The sequence below is a fragment of the Cornus florida genome, unplaced genomic scaffold, assembly GCF_030987335.1.
Source record: "Cornus florida cultivar Cherokee Brave unplaced genomic scaffold, ASM3098733v1 CherokeeBrave_3.0.0_Hap2_Chr02, whole genome shotgun sequence".
In the NCBI taxonomy this organism is placed as follows: Eukaryota; Viridiplantae; Streptophyta; class Magnoliopsida; order Cornales; family Cornaceae; genus Cornus; species Cornus florida.
The window spans coordinates 56,379,051-56,401,294 of NW_026775572.1; the positions used below are offsets into that span (position 1 = coordinate 56,379,051).

The 22,244-nt window shown below is 34.0% G+C and overlaps 2 protein-coding genes and 1 long non-coding RNA gene across 3 annotated transcripts; 1 reads left to right on the forward strand and 2 right to left on the reverse strand.

The window, feature by feature from the left end:
- Positions 1-1,180: 1,180 nt before the first annotated feature.
- LOC132296263 (uncharacterized) lies at positions 1,181-2,206 on the reverse strand. Its single transcript, XM_059794474.1, has 3 exons — positions 2,153-2,206; positions 1,613-1,840; positions 1,181-1,270 (listed from the first exon to the last, which is right to left on the reverse strand). The coding sequence occupies exons 1-3, from the start codon at positions 2,204-2,206 to the stop codon at positions 1,181-1,183; spliced, it is 372 nt and encodes a 123-aa protein (XP_059650457.1).
- Positions 2,207-5,883: 3,677 nt separating this feature from the next.
- Positions 5,884-16,401, reverse strand: LOC132295050 (cellulose synthase A catalytic subunit 3 [UDP-forming]-like). Its single transcript, XM_059793127.1, has 15 exons — positions 15,968-16,401; positions 15,447-15,612; positions 14,914-15,109; positions 13,857-14,077; positions 13,653-13,770; positions 13,360-13,555; positions 12,684-12,950; positions 12,199-12,544; positions 11,975-12,112; positions 11,473-11,598; positions 11,173-11,385; positions 10,691-10,955; positions 8,219-8,421; positions 7,077-7,427; positions 5,884-6,867 (listed from the first exon to the last, which is right to left on the reverse strand). Exons 2-15 carry the CDS (start codon positions 15,468-15,470, stop codon positions 6,283-6,285), a joined length of 3,249 nt encoding a protein of 1,082 aa, XP_059649110.1. The 5' UTR covers positions 15,471-15,612; positions 15,968-16,401; the 3' UTR covers positions 5,884-6,282.
- Positions 16,402-17,581: 1,180 nt separating this feature from the next.
- On the forward strand, positions 17,582-22,043 carry LOC132295052 (uncharacterized). The gene is made up of 2 exons (XR_009478296.1): positions 17,582-18,001; positions 20,919-22,043. It is a non-coding gene; the product is annotated as an uncharacterized LOC132295052 (long non-coding RNA).
- Positions 22,044-22,244: the final 201 nt, after the last annotated feature.

Here is a 22,244-nt window from a genome sequence, read left to right on the forward strand (position 1 = left end):
TTCCTATTTTGTTTTATATATTGTCATCAACTTATGTTAGGACTGAAGTTATATCTTGAATATAATTTATTCCTATCTTGCAACTCTGTATTTTGTATTTTATCCCCCTTCCAACAAACACACAAAAAAAATTGAATTCCCCTCCCCTAATTGAATTTATCTTTTTCTTTTCTTTACACTGCAACACTCTCCTTGTGAATTCAGAATGGTGCAACACCCCCTCCCCAAATTAAATTCCTCTACCCTAATTGAATTTCTGGCTCCGCCATGATAGTCCGTTAAACTTGCATGTATAAAAATTACAAAGGCTTTAACATAACACACAAGTGTGTGCTCTCTCCATTATGCAAGCGTGAATTTCTTTACTCTTTATAAATTCAAAATATATTTTTGATTTATATATATTATTTTAATAATTTAATAATATGCGATATTCGCATTCCCATTTGAAAAGCAAATAACACTTTTAATCTTAATTTCACTGGGAGTGAATGATTTTTTTTTTTCAAATTACACAACAACTCTTTCTGATATCCCACTCTGTCTTCAATCTTCAATCTTTAATATTTCTAGTCTCTTTTGAAAAGACTAAAAAAAATGAAATATTTGTGTTAAATAAATTCTCTTTTGACGTAAAAAACTATAAAAGAAATAAAGAAAGGAAAACTATAAAAGAAATAAAGAAAGCAACCGTCTTAAAATTTAGAATATAAACTATAGTTATTATATTATAAAATGAAAGTTTATAATATAAAATATAATTAATATATTATAAAATAAAAAATGATGCATTAATCAATTTAGAAATTGTTTGTCAAATGTTTTTTTTTTTTTAAAGAAAAAAACAAATGGAGAACAATTGTTAAAAAGAGGGGTGAGAATAATGTTATATTATTATATTATGTTATAATATTATATTATATTTATACCCCTCAATAATGTTTATTTTTGACAGATAATGGTCAACCCTCTTTATCATTCGTCCATTAAATAAAACAATAATATAATTTTATTACCCATTTGATATATTTTTTTTAACATATTTATCTTTACAATATGTATAATTTTATAATTTTATTACCCATTTGATATTTTTTTTTTAACATACTGAATGGAATGACTAATCAGCCCCCTGTATGTTTTGCTCCACTGCCTTTGACACAAGACTTGACCAATTGCTTCAAACTCTTCTTGTGTGCTTTTTTCTCTGACAAAGATGGTGTCGAAACTTCTCTCCTCTCTTCTTCTCCGTCTCTAATTCTTCTTCTATCTGCAAAGACAGCTGATACAATACATCACACACATCAGATCAACTTATATATATATATATATAATCCATTATCATATGTACTTTTACTCCCACTAGAACCATTAATTTAGTTTCGAGCCGATTATGATTTTACACGTAAACAAATGTGTTAGAGATGTTGAATTTTATTCAACTATCCATTTGAGTGTTCAATCGTGGACCAATAATTTGATATTAAAATATATCAGCAATTAATTAGACGAATTGATGATGTCATCGTCTTAAATTATGCATTAATATTTTTTTCTACTAGGTCATTTTAAGCATGATGAATTTGTATGGATTTAATTAGATACCTCATACCTTTAGCACACGCTGTTCTACTCGAACCACCCTCTCAATAAGCGTTCCTTTGTGCTCAGTCTCCATGACCACGTCGTCAATCGGACGGCAGTGCTTCTCTAGGCTCTTCGGAGAGAAATCAACGGACGAGGCCTGACCATCACTTGTGAGGGTCCCACTCGACGGTGTGGATGCACAAGAGCTCCTTGCTGACCTATTATGCCCTCTAATTTCCTCCAATTGCCTCAACTGAAAATCATACATAAATCGATTAAAACACAATTCGTGTCACTTGTGTGAATGATCGTGACCACTTAATAAAAGCTTACAAAACTAAATTCACCTTCCAATTTAAATCCTTTTGCTTAAAGAAAAATTATTAAGGACATTTAAATTATACTGTATATAATACGCTTTAAAATTAAAATTAAAATTAAAATTGTTCTAAAATATCGCAAATACAAGATATATTATCCTACTTGATTGATGTTAACCAAATTTGAAAAATAATGTTAAATCAAATAACGTATCCAAACACACCCCAAAAAGATTGGTACTTACAATGTTGTCAAGTCGGTCGAGTCTAGATAGGATTGGTTCCTCAACTTTTGCCATGTTTTTTCCCTGTCACTATTTTCTCGGAAAAAGATGGAAATGAAAATTTTTCTTGCCGACAGAAAGAGCCGAGATTCTATCCCTGAAAAAGGTGAGGGGAATCAGGTGGACCAACTGCGATTATATAGCAACAGTACTTGGGATAAATATTGGTAGAGGGACACGTGTCGAGCATCTGGGCAGGTGTACTCATCGCGACAGTTTACACGTGGAGTGATGATTAGGCTGTATATGAATTATGGTGATGCTGCGAATCGTCAGAGTGTTGGACACGTGGTATATTCCATGCAAAGGATATGATGAAACCACGTGTGAGGTCACGTGATTGTTGTGATCTTTGTTTTTTGGGATGGTGGGTGGATTGTGTGTCATACAAAAACAGAATAAAAATATTTGCGGGCTCAAAGGCATCTGGTATTTTCTCGAAGGTTCACGTTATCTGTTAATCTTTTTGTGCGCGTGCGTTGGGATTGTACTGTATTAAATTAAGAAGTCGACAATGTGAATTTATGAATATAAAGGAAGTTATTTTGTGACTACTAAAATTTTAAAATTTGACAAATATAAGGTTGATGAAGGAATTATGAATTTCACTCGCACAAGATATTTTTCGTTGTTTATGTAACTTTTTATAATCAAATCAATATATGAATTACATAATACATAATATAAAGGAGGTTATTTTGTGACTACTAAAATTTTAAAATTTGACAAATATAAGGTTGATGAACGAAGTATGAATTTCACCCGCACGTGACGTTTTTCGTTGTTTATGCAATATTACATTCAAATCAATACATAAAATACATGATATAGAGTTGTTAGGATGTCATCACGTTAGCCTTTAGGACATGATTTAGATTCTTGATTTGACAAAAAAAATAAAAAAAAAATTGAAAACCGATGTTATTATATTTGGGTTGTCATAATTGCATAATTAAATTTCTAGGGGTGATAAAATGAGTCACACAATCCATCAATTTGCTCATATCTGCCTACTTTTTAATGATTTTAGATGAAACATGTTTAAAATGAGTTGGGTAATTTTTAACTACTTAATTTGAAAGTCAAGATGGGTTCATATTCAACCCATATTTCACCAATTACATAATTAACGCACATCTATTCTATATTGCACTCAATTCATTTCTCTCTCTAAAATTCTTTCACTCACGATTGTTTCCCTCTAAATTTGTCTCTCATCAATTCCCTCTCTCTAAGTTTCTCTCTCTAAAGATTTCTTCTCTTTCTTTCACTTCTCTCTTTAAAACGAGTCGATAAATATTACTGAGTTTGAGATTTTTTTTTTTATTATTTGTTATTAAATAAAATTTTAAAACCTTTCGAAAAAAATTATTAAAAAAATTAAAATTAATTAAAAAATTAAAATTTAAAAAAAAATTATAAATTAAAAAAATTAAATTAAAAAAAATAAAAAAATAAACTCTATACATTTTTGACCCGTTTATTTTTAGTCCGTTCTAAACGAGTTGAAATAGGTCTTGACCCATATTTGACCCGCCCATTTTTAATCAACCCAAACTCAGCCCATTTACCATTCCTATGAATTTCTGACTCCACTATTCATCCTAATAGTCATTATTATTATTATTATTATATTTCTCAAATGAATGAGTCCACCACACATACTCCTTTTCCTATTATATTTTATTATACTTCTTTTGTTATGATAGTGAATTTTGGCCTTGCACTTAGGGTCCAAAATATATAAACAACTTTTTAAAACACAATTCAATAAAAATAAATTTTTGATTGAAATTTTAAAAACCATTTAAACCAGGTAGTGGCCCATTTATAGATTTTAGGTTGTTTTTATTGTTAGAAAGGCTTGGTAGTTATATCATCACTAATTTAATAAGGCATTAAATAAATAAAATTTGATTCCATAAATAACGTGCGAGAATTAAAAACAATATATATATATATATATATATATATATATATATGTCCAATAAAATATAAATTAGACACAAAATAAATTAGTTGGATAAAGTTCGTACTGTATCTGTAGCCATGATTCCTAAAGAACTAATCGGATTCGAGAGGATTCAAACTTGAGACTTAATGTTTTGTGAGGCATTAAGTTCGAGGACTTCACCATTAAAGCCAATTCCTTAGAGTTGTGACTAACTTTAGAGTATTGTGTTGATTAAATAAAAAATTAGTATTAATAATAGTGTTAGATGAAACTTACTTTATTGGCAAAGTCTCTTGCTATGGGATATGATCATATCAAGACTAATGCATCTCATAAAAACTTTACATTTAAACGTATTTAGGTGAGAGTAGTATTAGGATGAGTGATTCCCTGAAAATCCTCATTTTGCATCCCTTTTTTTGGGGTAACTTATTAAAAAAAAAATATTGTCTCTTGTTTTTTTTACTAAAAGTCTGATTCTCAACCTGGGCCTCTTTTAAAAAAACAAAAAAAACCTGGGCCTCTGCCCGATATAAGATAGTCCGCATGATAAAATTTTCCTTTTAACTTGTTTGATGTTTTTTTCGGAGCAATGATTTATGAACCGAACTTTGAACTGTCCAACAGAGGGGCCTGGGCCATACAAGCTCTATACCATCATATGTTTGTTTAATGAATTTGTGACTAAGAAGAATGAACAATTCTAGGAATGAACCATGTTCATGTGCGACATGACACTTTACGAGTACTCGAACGCATTTCATGCTCGTGTTCATAATTTAAAATTTTAATTTAATTTAATTATTTTAGACACTTGGCAAATACTTCGTATTGATATTTTTTAACACTTTTCAAACACTTCGCCAACATTTTCCTGACATCTAACATGAATCTCATATACATTAAAATATATTTAGAGAAATCATCTTCTGTAATATTAGAAATAATGCTGAACATATTTCAAATTTCTTAACTTTTTACTTTAAGAAAAAGCCGGCATTTATTCACATGGTAAAAAATGACGCATACAATGAGATTATTATTATTATTATTATTATTTTTCATATAGAACAAAACATAATTGTAAATTTGTAAGGACAAAATAGTCTAATAGTAGGATAATTAATATAATTACAATCATTACAATAATCCATAATTTCATCTTCTAAATTATGTTAAAATAGCTTATAGTATAAAAATTAGAACTGCATAAAAGTTCATAATAAAAATTATTACAATAATCACATAATTTCATCTTCTAAATTACGTCAGAATATTTAGAAGAATAGCTCTTAGTATAGAAATTGAAAATGAATTGAAGTTCTGTAATTGTCATACTCAATATATATATATATATATATATATATATATATATAAATATGTTCACACATAATGGAGCGTGCACATATCATGAAAGTGGAAACACGTGCAAAGCATTAGAGTAACACCTATTTAGAAGAATTATGTGATTTAGGTCGTACCATCTCCGTGTCCCTATCTTTGCTACTTAGGTTAGTGACAAATTTTTTCTTGTACAAAATTTCTCAAGAGGCATGTATGATCCAATAAGCCAAAGAACTGCCAAAACTCAAAATGCAACTAGATTGAAGGAGAGAGCATCCACTCAATTATATGGGTATTAAATTAACTTTACCTTCAATTGTCTAAACATTCTCATCTTCAAGCAAACAACAATGGACATTGCAGAAAGTAAACACAAGTTTCTCATACAAATATATAGAAAAATTTCACTTGAATAAATAAGACCTTTAAATTGTATAACAAAGAAAAAAAGGACAATTGTTCCAGCCTATGTTTCCAGCATAGTGAAGGTAAAAAATGTAAAACATTCAAAAAAAAAAAAAAAAAATCCAAAAAACAAATTTCCCACCCAGCTCCTCTTAAACTTGGACAAAAACAGGACGTTTGACGGATAATGTTATAATCACTCCTCGAACAGCAAGATGATTTTAGCCATTTCTGTCTACTGCACAATTGTGAGCTTCACATAGACATGCTCAGAGCCAGATGGGTACGGCACAAACGTGACAGAATGGTTACGTGGCTCCAACATCGCAAGCTTTTGTTCTGTCAGGAGAAACAGTGACTGTTCTCAGATGTTCAGTTCTTTTCTGTCTTAACAGTTAATTCCACATTGCTCAACATCTGGACCAGTTACCCTAGTGGTGAAGGGATCGATCCGCACCCACAGCAAAGAGAAAATGGAAGCAAGGAGAATTGACCAGACGACAACAATGGTGGGGGTTCGGTTCTGGCGCCCCATCAGCCCCTTGAGGAAGGGATAGAGATGAACAATCACCCAAAAGGCAAAGAATAGCTTGCCGAAGAGTGGACCCCAAGACTGGTAACCACTGTTGATGGCATATGAGATGCCTGCAACAACACCCACCAAGTTTATTATGAGAAGGGTTGTGGGCGGTATCAGAAGCGTTGTCCATTTAAACAGGTAGAGTTCGGCAAAATCCCCATCTTCATCCGATGCCTTGGAGGTGACAGTGAAGTTGGTGTCAATCCCAGCAAGAACTTTGAGCAGACCTTGAAAAACAGCAAATAGATGGGCTGAAACTCCACCAATAACCCAAAACTGTTCATTCCTCCACCATTCATCTATTCCAACACCGCTCCACCTCATTTCCAATATACCGGTTGCAAAGATGGAAAGAAAGAGGGATATAAACCAGATACTCGCAAAGTTACTAATCTGCAGCAGAATGAGACAATTAAAGAAATTTTGTATAGAGAGGTAGTATATTCACGTTATTTTCTCGTGTTAGATGTAGGTGGGGTAGACAATAAAAAAAATGTACGGAGAGGCCAACTATTGTCAAACAGTGCCCGTTTTTAGTTTTAGAATTAGAGAGAGAAGGAAAAAAAGTGCGTCCAAATGGGAACCATGGAGATATAACGAACCTGTGGAATAATGAACTTTCCAGTAAGTAGACAGACAGCCGGCAAAGTACAATACATAAGAAGAGGAATGGCAGTGATTGGGTAAATGGTTGTGTTTATATATGCAAATCTCTCAAGCCATTTAAGCCTTCCGCCATATCCATACCAAATAGGACAATGTCGGCTGAGAAGAATTTCGACAGACCCCAAAGCCCATCGAAGCACTTGGTTCAAACGATCTGAAAGATTAATAGGAGCAGACCCTTTAAAGGCTGGACGCTGGGGCATGCAGTAAATCGATCGCCAACCACGTGCATGCATCTTGAATCCTGTAAGAATATCTTCTGTGACAGAACCATAAATCCATCCTATCTGCAGATCCAGCGACAAAAATTGAGACAATAATAGAAAAAAGGATTCTAAATAAATTATAAATCAACTTGAAAGACAAGGGAAAAATGAGAACAAAAATAGGGATAATTTTCTTCAGAAACCCCAAAAAAGGAAGAAAAGAAACATTGTGGTGTAAACACAGGCAAAATATTGATACTTTACACCTCAATCAATTTTTTTTGAAGAAAACACATTCCAATGAGTTGTACAAGTTAGTTAAGTAATCAAGAGAAAGCAAGTTCATCAATTAATTCCCTTTTTGGGTTATAGAGCTGAAATAAATATTTTTCTACGCCCTGAATGTTCACCATAAAGATATTGTTCTAGTCCTGTGTTCTGTAGGCAGCAAAACAGATTGCTAGAGATAAATAATGTCTTGTTCCTCATGCTTTCAAAAGAAAGAAAACAAAATATTGATAGAAGGAGCAACTTTTAAACGTCATAAAATTTGTTGATCAGTTTTCAGCAAGATTTTCCTCTTTATTTGTTATCATTTTATTTTTCATTACAAAGCTAAAGGACATAATTTAACCAGGACAATATCGACATCTGACAGTATCTCGAGTATGAAGGCTAAAAGTGCTCACTAGACTTTAGAGTGTTTTAAACACAAGCCCACTTGCTGGCATAACAACCTACATTATTGGATTGTGTACTTCAAATTTTGATATGGACAATATTTACTAATCAATGAAAGGTAATAATTCAGTGGTAATAATACATGAAACACAATAAGGAATCTAAGACTAAAAGCATAGAAACCAACACACCTCACTTCCCCATTCTGATTTATCCTCGTACCCACAACTGATAACATGAATAGCCTCTTTGAGAAGAGTCTCTGGAGTTGCTGACTGAGGAACACCACCGTTCTCCATAAGTGTGGATGCAACAAAAACAGCAGACTGGCCAAATCTTTTCTCGAGGCTCATTTGTGACATGAGTAACGACTTCTCATCATCAAACCCAGCACCTATTTTGAAATTTAATAAGGAAATGTGAAGGGAAAACCAAGTAAGATGAAGAACTTTAAGAACAAAGACCATGTGGATAATAATAACTCATGTTTAACAACAAATAGTCAATATAAATATCAACAGAAGGATCCATGCCCGCTAAAGTAGAAACATGGCTCAGTTTAAGCTTCTATTTTAATATAATTTATCAACAACAAAAAAATCAAACTCATATTTGATGCAGGACATAAATGCTCTGATACCACTTGATGCAGGACAAAATAGTGCTCTGATACCAATTAACACTGAATCTCTAATAATTTGTTGTAGAAGAAGAAAACAGTATATGAGAAGTAGAAGATGAGATGAGACAAAAAGAAAGATATGAGAAAATAGATGATTAAAGAGATAGATTAGACAGAGGGATTGGAAGAGCAAAAGTTGGGGAAGAAGAACAGAGAGGGAATTTTTGAAAATCATGATATAACTCAATAATTAAAGTTAGAAATGCTTGGTTACATAGGAGCATTTACATAGGCAAAAGCATAGGCAAACCCTACAATAGGAAATACAAAAATAAGCCTCCCTAATATTATCATCCCTAATTTTTTCTATCCTAGCCACTTCTCCAAAAGTAGAGGCAAGTCATGTGCAGTTTATGCAGGCCCAGTCAGATCTTGATCTCCATTGAATTTCTACGTAAAAGAACCACATACATATATTTTTTTTTTATTTATTTTTTTTTCCTAGTTGGGAAACTCACACACACTGCCTCCACTGAGGTTCGAACCCCTGACCTCCCTTTGGGAGGTAGGAGCCTTAAACCGCTAGGCCACAGGCCTGTTGGTACCACATACATATGCATAAACAAGCATATAATCTTGTCATAGATATGTAAATTAGATTAAGTACTTATAGCTTATAGGACAACAGTACTTAAATTGGCAAATTTCATGGAACAAAAATTCAGTCTGGACCTATGTTTAATTAGCTTAGTCTTTTTTTTTTTTTTTTAAAAGTTAGTTAGTTTTAGTTACCTCGCAAGGTCAAAGATAGAATTCAGCTACAACCAATGGTATTTTGGTAATCTTTGTTTACAAAGGTATAAAGGTAATTTGACACATTGATGCATTCACCAAATTCGGGTTCATGCACACATTGATTCCCTAAATTGTTTTAAAGTTGCATGAAAAAGTTTTGGAAACTTCCTTAATAAAAAATTTCTAAGCACAAACCTATAGGAGAGTTTGATTGATCAAGGTATTGATCGAAGCATTCTGGAGAGATGTCGATCAATCAACATCAACTTCGATCAATTGACATCAGCTTCGATCAATTGAGCTATTTGGAATAGCAATTTCCAACTTGGTTTTAAACTGCAAAAACCTAATTTCTCTAGACCAACTTGCTGCCTATAAATACATAGTCAAGGGCGGATCCAGGAATTGTCAATTGTCAATGGAGTGGGCTAATACTAGTAATACTTCTTTTTTTGGGGGCTGGGCTAAAATTGCCTATAGTAAAAAAAAAAATTTTTTTTTTTTGGGGTGGGCTCAAGCCCACCAGAGCCCACCCCTAGACTTGGATTTGTTCTACAAGACCTATTCATGGGTCTAGATCAGTGGACCTTGCGTGACTTCCCATTTGAGCCTTAGTGCTAGTCCTACGAACATTCAAGTACAACAAGCAATAACCAACTCTAAATTCTAAAATGCACATGTTTGTAATTATGTTCTACTTAATTTTTTTCCCAGGATGAAAAATCATGCCATAGTACATTGTATTATTATTATTATATATTTTTTATGGATGTGTACATATGGTTGCCTAAATGCTAACATTTTGTAAATACTCATGAATTAGACAGCGAGATATCATATCTGTAATTTAATGTAATTATTTAATTGTATAAAATATATCAACAGCCATTCTATCTTCATGCATTAATTATTTCTGGAACATGAATTTTCAAGTTCACACTCTGACCATGCAAATCACCAGTTGAACTGTTGACTCGGAGTGAGGACTAGGCCAGATCCCGTAAACATGCTAGGATTGGGGGGAAATGAAAAGAGTATTGTTATGCAGTTTGTTACAAGTGTGTGCTTAATTTCATCGATTTTTATGTAATCACGACACTGTTAAGGTCAACGAGTATCAGAATGTCAATGCAATAATTTCCTCCATATTAAACAATGAAACTGGATTGTAAATGAATCCAACTTGGTGTAGTTTTAGTTGGATGATCAAGCAAGGTGTAAACTAACAAGAATTTAGAAAGTGCACCTTCAACCCCCTCCTCTATATCCTCAAGACTGAAAATTGGCACAGTGGGATCTACATGCTTGCTAGATTTCTTTTTGTCCGAGCCCTTCTTACTTGATTTAGAACTTTTCTTCCGCGATCCACCACAGAAGGATGAGAACAACCCTGGTTTTTTATTCTTAGGCTTGTGAGGAGGCTCATAACCATATAAAGCTGTTCTATTGAAGACACATCCAGTTCCCACGTAAACAGGGCCTTGAATGCCATCCAGACCTCTCAAGTTAATCTAGTTCCACAAAGAAAACAATAAGGTCATAAGTAGTGGGCAGAACGAGTAAAGAATCAGAAATTTGAATGTTATTCTAATCACAATTTCCTGGTAAGTGAATGTTCATCTACTTACTGAAACATTATTTGACACATGGCGCACAAAAATACCCCTTAATAAAAAAAATTTAATATAACAACATAGAGTACATAAAAATAATGACGAAAGGACTCACATCAAAGAAAACTGTATTACGGTTGGCATATCGATCATTCCTATCAATGCCATCAAATCTCTGTGGAAACTGCACATAACACACATATTTTCCAAGGTTTGGATCCATCATAAAACACATAGCTTCTCTCAATGCCTTGCTGTTGTTTATGTAATGATCACAATCAAGATTCAACATGAATGGTCCATTAGTAAGGACTGCCGATACTCGAACCTGCAAGAGAGTTACATTGACCATTATAGGTTATATATTCTGAGGCATGAATAAAGCAAGCTCTCATTTTAACTGTTAACAACTCACAAGCGCATTCATAGCACCGGCTTTCTTGTGATGCTGGAAGCCAGGACGCTTCTCACGAGAAACGTAGACCAACCGTGGCAACTCATTACCGTCACTGTCAAGTCCTCCACTTTGGCCTAAGAAAACCTGCAAGTAATAAAAAATAAAGCCAATTTTAGACTGAAAATATTATGCTGCAGAGAAGCAACCTATATTGAAAAATTCTGCTTTGGGACTCAAAAATCATGTAGATGGGAATTAAAATTAGGATAATCAGAGGAGGCAAAGCAATAAAAGAGACGACAAGAGAATAACACCATAGCTTTCATATACAAATACAAGTACAAATTCAAAGGACATAAGTTCCACAAGATATGAATAAGACTGTCATATCTGTTAGTTCCCTAAAAATGTAAGTTTTGTGACAAAAAGAAGTGTTTTGACATCCTCATGCTAAACTTAAAGGGACCATGCACTCAGCATTTTAGCACAATCAAACCTACATATGTAAGACTGAAGTTACCTGGATCATTCCTGGATGATCCCTGGTGTTGTTTCCAGGCCATGGTGTACCATCTTGCATGATCCATCCTTCTTCAGGAATTTTCTGAGCCTTTGCGACAAGTCCATTGATTCGAATTTTAAATTCTTCATACTCTCTCTACAATACAGCAAACAAATAGACATAAATATGCTGCACCAGAAGAAAGAGAAAATACAATTGCATGCATAAACTAAATCACCCACCTTCATAGCCCTACGTTCTTTGACAAATGAGGGTTGAACTTTATCTTTCAAGTAGTCAATTTTCTGCGCGAAGTACCATTCTGGTGCCCGTGGCTCAATGCTAAACTTCTTGCAGAAAGGAACCCATTTTCTTGCAAATTCTGATGTTTCCGAGAGAGCTTCAAATGTCAACATAGCGGATCCATCATCGGAGACGTAGCATGAGACCTTGTCAACTGGATAATCAACTGCAAGAATGGATAATACAGTATTGGCAGTAACAAGAGGGGGCTCCTTTAAGGGGTCAACAGTACTGACAAAAATGTCAACAGCTGCTAATTGTGATGGCTCTCCTTCTCGGTCATATCTGTTACCATTTAATTTTGAATTACATTTTCAAGTCAGTACATTGGAACTCAAGTGACATAGATACTGGATGTAAAATGATAACCAACTAATCACACAATAAAATAGGTGGATGGATAAGTGGGAAAAAACTTCCTCACCTAAGCGCTAGCCTGTCAAGATATGTTTCACGGTTTACTGGAAGCCATTTAGGGAACTGATCCAATATCCAAGATATTGCAAACCAAATCTCACATATCACAGATATCAACCACAAAACATAAGCATTGGGCACAGGATTTGTAAGCCGGTAGTGCAAGAAAATAGAGAGAATAATGAGCCGCAGGACAATAACCATCCTGTAAGGGTTTATCCTGGAGGACGGAACAGAAACCTTCCTTGAGAGAGGCTGCCGAGCTTCATCATTTCTGCACAACAAACGAAAATAAGCATGAAAACCAATCCTAGCTGCATCAAGACTAAGAAGCAAGTAAATAAAGAACACACACAAAATGAATAAATAAATAAATGAACCAAGGGAAACTCAACATTAGTGGCACCAGAAACTGTTAGGCAAAGACAAATCAAGCAGCCGTGCTTTAATGACACACAACACTGTCTTCATTTCAATTGCAAATATTGCAACACACTCTAAAGCAATCTTTGAAATTTTGTCTAAGGAGTAAAGCTGCTGTTATTTTGAAACACAAAAAACACTAGTCATCTTGAGAATTGAGATCTCTGATAGGCTAGCCACAAGTACCACACAGAAAATTAAGCTCAATCAGGACCCCACAGAACAGCAAAAACACAAAATTCAGTCAAGTAGGAACCCACAGTAAAGAGTCATCCACCAGCACATCGGTACTGGCGTCAATATCTCCACCTCCCCTGCCTTCAGAAGCAGCATGGCTAGTGGCCATTGGAACAACATTCTTCTCCTGCTTCCAGCCATCAACTCTCTCTTTCCAGGCTACATTGCCCAATCCTGGGGATCCAAACTCCCTTACTGGATCCACAACCCTAATATTAGCTGCAAAAAGAAATTTATTAAGAAATTGAAATTACAATGAATCAACACATATATACAAATGAACAAGGTACATAGAACACGTGAAAAACAGGTATACGTGATTGATTCACATCTGACACATAAGGAAGTGGATGTATGCGCTTCCCGCCACCACCAGGTCCGGGAGATGCCATAGAAAGCCTTTCAGGGGATGCTGAAGACAACTCTCCAGAAACCTAAAATAGAGCAATGGAAAAGATTAATTTCACTGCAGATTACATGCTGAAATAAAGGATAGCACATTGGAAGCTTATCGACTCACCTCTTGTCCATTAGTGAGCAATGGAAAGTGGTTGCGAGAAACCTCTTTATCATAGTTTGGAGCCCCAACGTCCTCCCCTCGTCCATATGTCATCTGCCAGCTCAACATGCGCTCTGCAACCTTCTGCTTCTGATTTTGAGTCTCTGAAGTGTAATGAAAATCACTGGCACCATCATCAGCATCACCATCCTCCTCTCTGTCGCCACCAATAGGAGGGCTTCCTAGAATCATATCAGTTAATGTTATATTAAATTAACAAGAAAAAAAAAAAAAACATTTGGGACCTTAGATTTATTAACTGCAGTTGAAATCTCAGCGGATTGCTCAAAGACAACACAATTAGAAAAAGTCAGTCAACTACTAGTAATAGCAAACTCTAGGGAGGGGCATAGATGCAGGACCACATCCTCATTCATTAATATCCAGAATCACATAAAATTATACCATTCACAACATTCAAGATGTTCTTAAACAACAATTGACAAGCTAATTACTGAGAAAAGCATCTAAATCAAATTAGATGAGCTTAATGGGAAAAAGTAGTATCAAAATCAGAAATGCTATGACAGACAATATTCTCAATTTTATGTTTCTTTGTCTTCAGGTAAGGTTCTGAGCTCAAATTTTGCAGCCACTCTAATAATGATTAATTGTTGCATGTATTTCGCCCACTTGCGATCGGCACTTTGGCAACATGTCAGAAAAATGGGGATGGGTTAGAAGATGATATAAATACTTTAGTTACATGCAGAGGACATAAATACTACCGAAATACTTAAGTTATGCCTTGTCTAACAGCTCCACAAACATGACTCCTCACATGTAGCCGGACTCGAGTAGACCAAATACACGCATCAATTAATTTACAAGGGTGACGGTGAGATTCGAGATCAGACCTTACCTATTTCTTCAACATATAACAACCAGCTGTTCTAAAAGCTTAAGTTGTTTGATAAGGTGTAGCTTAAGTATATCATACGCATGCACACAACATATATACGGTGTCCCTTAAATCTGATGATATCAAGTAAAATACCCTTCACTACGTTGAACAAACCTTTATGTCTCTTGTATTTGGTTTTGCATTGTGGGCAAGAATGATTTCCATCCTTCCTCTCATACTCATAGCAAGGCCTACAAACGGGAAATGCACAGACATCGCAAGCAATGAATGGTTCACCAGCCACAGTTGTGCCAACATTATCACCACAGATCTGGCAGACCTGACCACCCAGGCTCTTCAAGGACTTCCCCTAATCAATTATCACAATTCACAAAATTAAGAAACCCAACAATCCAGTGATAGGACAAATATAGATCTAAAGACTCTAACTAAACCCAGTAACTGAACAACTTGAACAAACTAACATACCCAAACAACCAAACAAATAAAAGAGGGAAAATTGCAGAAATTATTTGAAATTAAGAGTTATGATATTTCATAGAATCCACTAATTGGGCAATCTAGATAAAAACAAATACACCCAATTTAACATAAATAAATAAAAATTCGCAGAGGATGATAATAGTTCTGTTTGGATATTTTTTTACTGTATACAAGAAAGGAAGTTTTTTTTTTCCAATACTGACCCCAGTTTCTCCTTCTGATTCCATTGTCACCAGCTTCTTTTTGCTCAATTGCGTATAATGGCCAGCAATTAGGATTCCGTCGTAAAGCCAATTAACATGCCTAAAGCTTCACACTTCTCCACATGCATAGAAAGCAGCACAATCTCCTTTTTATAGTCTTCCAGATCTGCGAGTGACACATAAAAAGGAAACTGAGAATTAGATTGCATTTTTCAGAAGTTTCCCAAAACTCATAGATTACATACATCATAAAGAGAAAAGTGCCCAATTTACATAACAAAGGAGATAGATGAAAGTAAAATCTCTATTAATCCCATACATCACATATCATTTATAGTTTTACCAAAAAAAAATTTGAGAAAAACCCATCTCAATTAATCCCAATGTTTGTCTAATTCACATTTCAGTGTACGTTAATTCTCAACATTTTGATTATATTTTGATTATACTGTAATAAGTTTTCTGAGCAACCAAACACAGCATTTTGCAAAAAGCAATACATAACAAAACATAGTGAATACCTCAGGATCTGATTATCTTTCTCGCAATTCTCAAATCGTCAAACAACACAATGTCTTCGGACTCGGAATCGATTGAATTCGTCTGAATGTGAAGCTCAGTCGATCAAGATCAATTTGAATTCCAGCCAATGTTGCAGAGGTAAAGAGAGAGAGAGTGAATCAATTTTAGTGAAGCAGAAGACGAGCGAGAGCAAAGCTCTCTTTCTCTCTCGATCTCTTTCTCGATGTGAATGTTGGTCGAGAGTTATATCATATATGTCTCAATAATTCGTGTGTCTCTCTCTACAATTTCTCTCTCTATCTGCATAGCTGTAGAATAAATACTAAGAAAATTGGCTTACAAGGGACGAAAGCGACGTATCATACAGCAGCTGTGAACTACTCTCTCTCACTCCACCGACACCGACAGTTCTAGAGAGAGAAATATAGAGATCTACCCACTCCAATCATTTCTCAATCGCTTTTGAACAGTATTCGTCAATATATATATATACACCCCCACACATATGTATATAACGAATTACAGAGAAACGAAAGTGCAGGCATGTAAATGGAGAGAGTGGAACGAACTGGAAAAGTGTTGCATGGTAAACTGTAATACTTTGACTTGGCAATGGTCAAGACACCACTGAGATCTAGCCGCGTCAAAAATTATATATATATACGAGTATACTTTTACCTTATTGTATATAAAAAATAATTTTTTTACCAAATAATTACAATGAATTATCATGCCTATTATTTTTAATTAGTCCTAGATTGGAGATTGTGACCTCTACTTATTTGTATTTTACATAAATAACCAAATCAAAATTATTTGATTTGACAATTCACAACAACTCTCCTACTTTTCTATCGAAATATTACTACTCATTATATATATTTTTTAAAAATTACATAATTAGTTATAATCATTTTTTTTTTTTTTTTTTTTTTTTTTTATCCTAGCAAACGAACAACTGAAGAGAGGATAGACTCTTATTACTAGCCATGTCGCGATCGGCAAGAAGGAGAATATCCATTGAAAAATGAAGCAATAGAGAATCGCAATGAAGAATCTTGTATGTCGAGATAATTTTGCTACTGCGTTAGGGACCTTCTTGCCATGCCTTACTATATGATTAACTCGAACTAAAAAACAAAATCTCAAAGCACTTGAACAATTAGATTGACTTGATCCCCTTATTTGACAATCTTTCATTCAATGAAATGGTAAATTAGTTGTGCAACGTGTTAGGGTCAATACTTACGCAATAACTGCCTCAGATTTATGCAACATTTATATTAAACATGGAACATTCATTCAACATAGTACATTGTCATAAAGTTACAATAATATTAATGTTTAAAATTTAATATATTTTATATAATTAATATATTGTTGATTTAAAGTTATTAAATTCATAATTTTTTTAAATTGTTATATTGTTAATTTGAACTTACAAGACTACTAACACTTACACTTCATCATGTCCTCTCTGCATATTATTTTTTTTTTTAATTATTTCATCTTTGGTGACTTGGTGTCTCTTTATTGTTTATCTTGTAATTAAATTCTTAACTATAATATGGTGAAAACTAACCGCAGTGATCTAGCGGTATCAGTCTCTTACCTCTTAAAGAGAGGTCAGGTTTAAATCTCAAAAGAGACAAATATATTTGAGTACCAATTAAAAAATAATAATAATAATAGTAATGGTTTAAAAAAAAAATGCTAGAAACAAATCACAAACTTACCCTGAGAGTTTAGATACATAAAGATTTTCTCCTCCAATTTATTCCATCCCCCATCGTCCCTCAACCTCTCTTCCTTTCTTCCTTCCCATCAAACCAAGTATTTAAAATGAAATACTAAGGGCGTGTTTGGGACATCTTGGGGCCGCTAAACGGGCTTCCAAGCCCAAAAAGTCATCCCAAAAGCCCGTTAGGCTGGAGTCCATATAAACCCTAGCGTTTCTGTAGTCGAGTTGGATTACGCCGGCGTGCCTCAACTCTCAAGAGCCGCCCCAAAGAGCACACTGCCGACGGGAAAGAGTACTCTATTTCTTTCTCTCTCTATAAAAATATACTCATATTAGCTTATATGCCTTGAAATGTACATTTTATTGATGAAATAAGATTAGGGTTTTTACCATGCAATGCCAATCAAACTGTTTGGCTCTTCATTAATGGTGTTAAGTTCTTTTTTCTTGGTTTTATGATATTGGGTGTTTTTGGCTGTTTATGAATTGTGTTGCTTCTACATAGTACATACATACATTATTTGTTTGTTTATTTGTATGAAAGTGTTTGTGTTGAATGGTACGAGACTATTGGTTTCATTCAAACGTTTGGTTCATTGGGTCAGATTTTTCGTATACACACACATTTATATTTACACTATAGTGATTATCCAATGGACAGTGCAGCTAAGAATTTCAATTGTCAGTTTAATCAGCATACATTGTTAGTTTGTTCGGTTTGCAGATTTAGAAGTATAAGAAAATGAAAGCTCAAAGTAAAAAAAAAAAAAAAAATGGTTTCTTTCAAATTTTCTCCTCTTTGGATGAGATGAAAAATTCAAAATTTGTCACAAGTTATCTTGAATAAGGAAAAAGAGAAAAAGAGAAATGACATGTATATTTCTTTTCTGTCTAATCTTGTTATCCTCATTATTTTTGTGGTACCTTAATAAGGAAGATTGATTTCCTCTGCATTGTCTTTTTCATCCTTTACTTAATCTATGAACCAACCGGTGGCTTATTGTATTAGTTGTTGCCAAAAATTTCAAGTCTGGTGCAACTTAACAGGTTATGGAAATGGTTGTTTTGAGGTTTAGAACAAGGAAGAATGTTGGAAAAGAAGAAATTAAATGCATGGCTATTAATCCAAAGCCAAATGCAGTTTTACACGTCACACTTTGTTGCATTTCCCTTATGCTGACACAACTTTTTTTTTTTTCCCTCTTACTACTATATGACCTTTGTTATCTCATGATTTTAAAAAATTGCCTCAAATACTTCTATTGGTATTTAATTTAGTTGGGATGAGTAGCATTTTGTTTAGTTTGAACATCGCTTTGACTAGAGAATGATTCATTAGATGGCTTGACCAGTTCCTTTTTCCATCCTCTTAGTATGCCTTAACTTGCAGTATTAGGCCAAGAAGGGTTTTTTTCTTTTCCCTGGTATGTTTCATGTATAAGTATAATGTGCTTAGTGCTGACTAGTTACTTCACAAGTGCCTTGGGTTGGATCTGGTTTTAATCCTTATCAAGAATTCAAAATATGTTGGATTTTGGTGCCCTCGTTAATATAAATATCCCTTGATTATGATGGTTAGCTGCATCCATGAGGCAATTCTGTTTCCAGATATTGGCCACTCTTGATCTATCAGTTATATTTACTTGTCCAAATAATTATGCAAGGTTGCGACCAAAATTTTGAACTAAACAAAATTATTTTACAAACTAAAGATAATGATTGCTAGGTCAATCACTTGGCATGATTCATTGTTTGGAGAAACTTATGACAAGAATATTAATTTTAAAATGGTTGCTTAACAGTTTTAAAATTTCTACTAAATTTATTTACCGAGGTCACTTGTTGTGGCTTTGGCATATTGTGCATCTATTATGCCAGTGTTAAATTTTATGTCTCCCTAATCTGATTTTCATGATTTAAACAAATCTTCTACCATTTTGCTTTTACATGTTCATATCCCAATGATGAAGTATTTAGTAATCTGATTTTTTGCATGGAACTTGTAAACTTTGGTGCTCTCTCTTGCAAGCTCATTGCTGAGGTTGAGGAACCATGAGTTCATGCTAGGTAGATAATAGGCATTTTGAGGGATATGCTGTTATTTGATTTTAATCTTTTCTTTTTGTTTTTTTTTCGTTTTTTCTTTTTGGTTAAAATTTTGTAGCACAAATTTACTTATGATGCTTTATTGTCCTACAATAAATTGTGCCATAAGACTCCACTTGTCGTATGGGTTTTAGATATTTTAGTTGTATCCGGAGTTATAAGATAAATTTTTTGAACTGCTTATCAAAAAAAAAAAGAAGATAAATTTTTGAACTAGGTTGTTGCCGTGAAGACCTGGGCTTGAATCCCTGCATCCGTTGTGTTTTCGGAAGCTGTTCCCTGGTTCAGCAGTTTAACAGTTGACCATCAATGCTATTCGTGCGAGTTCGAGCCTCAGAGCAGACATTTTGTAAATACCAAACATTATGTCAATCTCAAGTCCTCCCTCCTCGGGGCCTGTTGTTGCATGACCAGAACTACAACATAGACAGGTGCTGATGCTGCTGGATGCTTCATGGATATGGTTGGTTAAAATTAAACTTTTTAAAAAAAAAATAAAAAATTCAAATGGCGTCTTGGTTAATAGTTTTCAAAAGGTGTTCATTGAAAGGATTAGAGGAATAAAAAGAGCTTAAAGCCCATTTGCTCATTTCTGACATATTAAACAAGTAGAAGAGGAGGAGGAAAAAGAGAAGGAAAATACGAGAAAAGAGAGGAGAAAATTTTGTGCACCAACATCAACTCGAATATGGAAAACATACATTTTTTATTTTTGATTTTGTCTACAATCAACTTTTATCTTCTTTTGTTGTAGGTTTATAGTTTCTAATAACCCACCCTAGTACTAGGCGGTTTTATTGTAGGTTTATAGTTTCTATTTGTTTTGTGTTTATTTTCCTTTTCACATCACAAGGCCTATCATAAATAATGATATGAAGAATAAGATTCACCCCCTTCGGAAGACATGGCCTAGTACCAGATTGATTTTGTTTTAATTTCAGATTTATAGATCTTAATTATGAAATGCAGTTTTTTATTTGTTTTTGTTTAGGCAAAATAGCACTTTCATTATTAATTACTTAAACTCGGCTCCTGCTTCTCGAGGTGGATAATAAAAGCCTCCTCACTGGCTTTTGCCAAATGGGTTTTCCCTTTTGTTTCAGAAGGAGTCAAAAGTTTTATGTGCAGTACTGGATTGTTATCTTGCTATGACACACACCAATAAAAGAAGGTGCATTCAGAGGGCGGTGAACTGGATGTGGACATGATTTTCAAGAGTTGCTTACTATGTTCATTCTTTTATGTTGGTCTGTTCTTGTGTGGGGTAATTTTTTTTATTTATTTTAATCTTCTGTTTATAAATAATTAAGTAGTTGGGAAAAGGCCTCGTAGTTGTTGATTTGCATATGAGCATATTTGTAAAAGACACTGTATGTTTATTAGTTGTTTTTTGTATTTTGTTCCTTTCTTATATGTTCTTATGGGGTGTTTTGTCTGATGAGTTATTTCTGTAAGCCATTTATATTTCTAACATTCGGTTGTTCAAGTTTCATGAACTCGATGTTCAATGGTGTAGCCTTTGTAGTGATAAGATCATCTGTGATGTATGGATTTCATAGTCAAGGGAAAACTTACTCTTGTTGACTTCATCAAGTTGATGCTTTATCTTTGGGGCTGATTTATAATATGAAGTTGTAGACTTGACTCAACCAAAAATGAATACTAGTCCGCATTCTTTCCATAAAATCTCAATCTGAATTGTAATTTCTTTCATTTACAGAATGAAAAATGATATAATTGCCAATGGCAACAAACCCGACTGATGTGTTAGCTATTTAGATAGACATAATAGGAGAAGCATTCACTGACACAGAGTCCTTGTTGAATTCTATTGATTGGTATTGCGATTCGGTTTTTGTATCATTACTCTTACAGCTTTGGTTATTGGTACCGCTTTCTTTAGTTGTTGCAGCGTGCTGATTAATTGATATTTGGTAATTTGTGTTTGTGCATGCTCTCAAGAGGACATCACAAGGATTGCTTCAAGTTCACCCTTCTTCAATGCCAAAACTGGTTTCAAGCCCTGCTGGACTCTTCCCTTAGAATACAAGTTATTGTACCTTTTAAGTTCTAATTGCTGAAAATAGAAAAAAGAACATACGCTTTCAATTTTATGAAAAAGTAGTTCTTCCTTTACAAGCAATGCTGAAGTTTAGAGATGCCTTATTTGAGTTTGAAACTTGCTGTAATCCACTGCTTTTTCAAAAAAATAAAAATAAAAATAAAAATTCCAACAATTATATGCTTTTTGTTCATATTTTTGTGCTGGATTTGTTAACTATGGTCGTTTTCATATTTCAACTTCACTCACAAAGGGTTTGTATTGTTATCCTCTAATAAGCTTCTACTGCCTTTTGAGTTTGGTACTGCACATCTTGTCCTTAAGGAGTCTTCTTTTCCTGTTGTATTAAGTCCTGTGAATCTGAAGT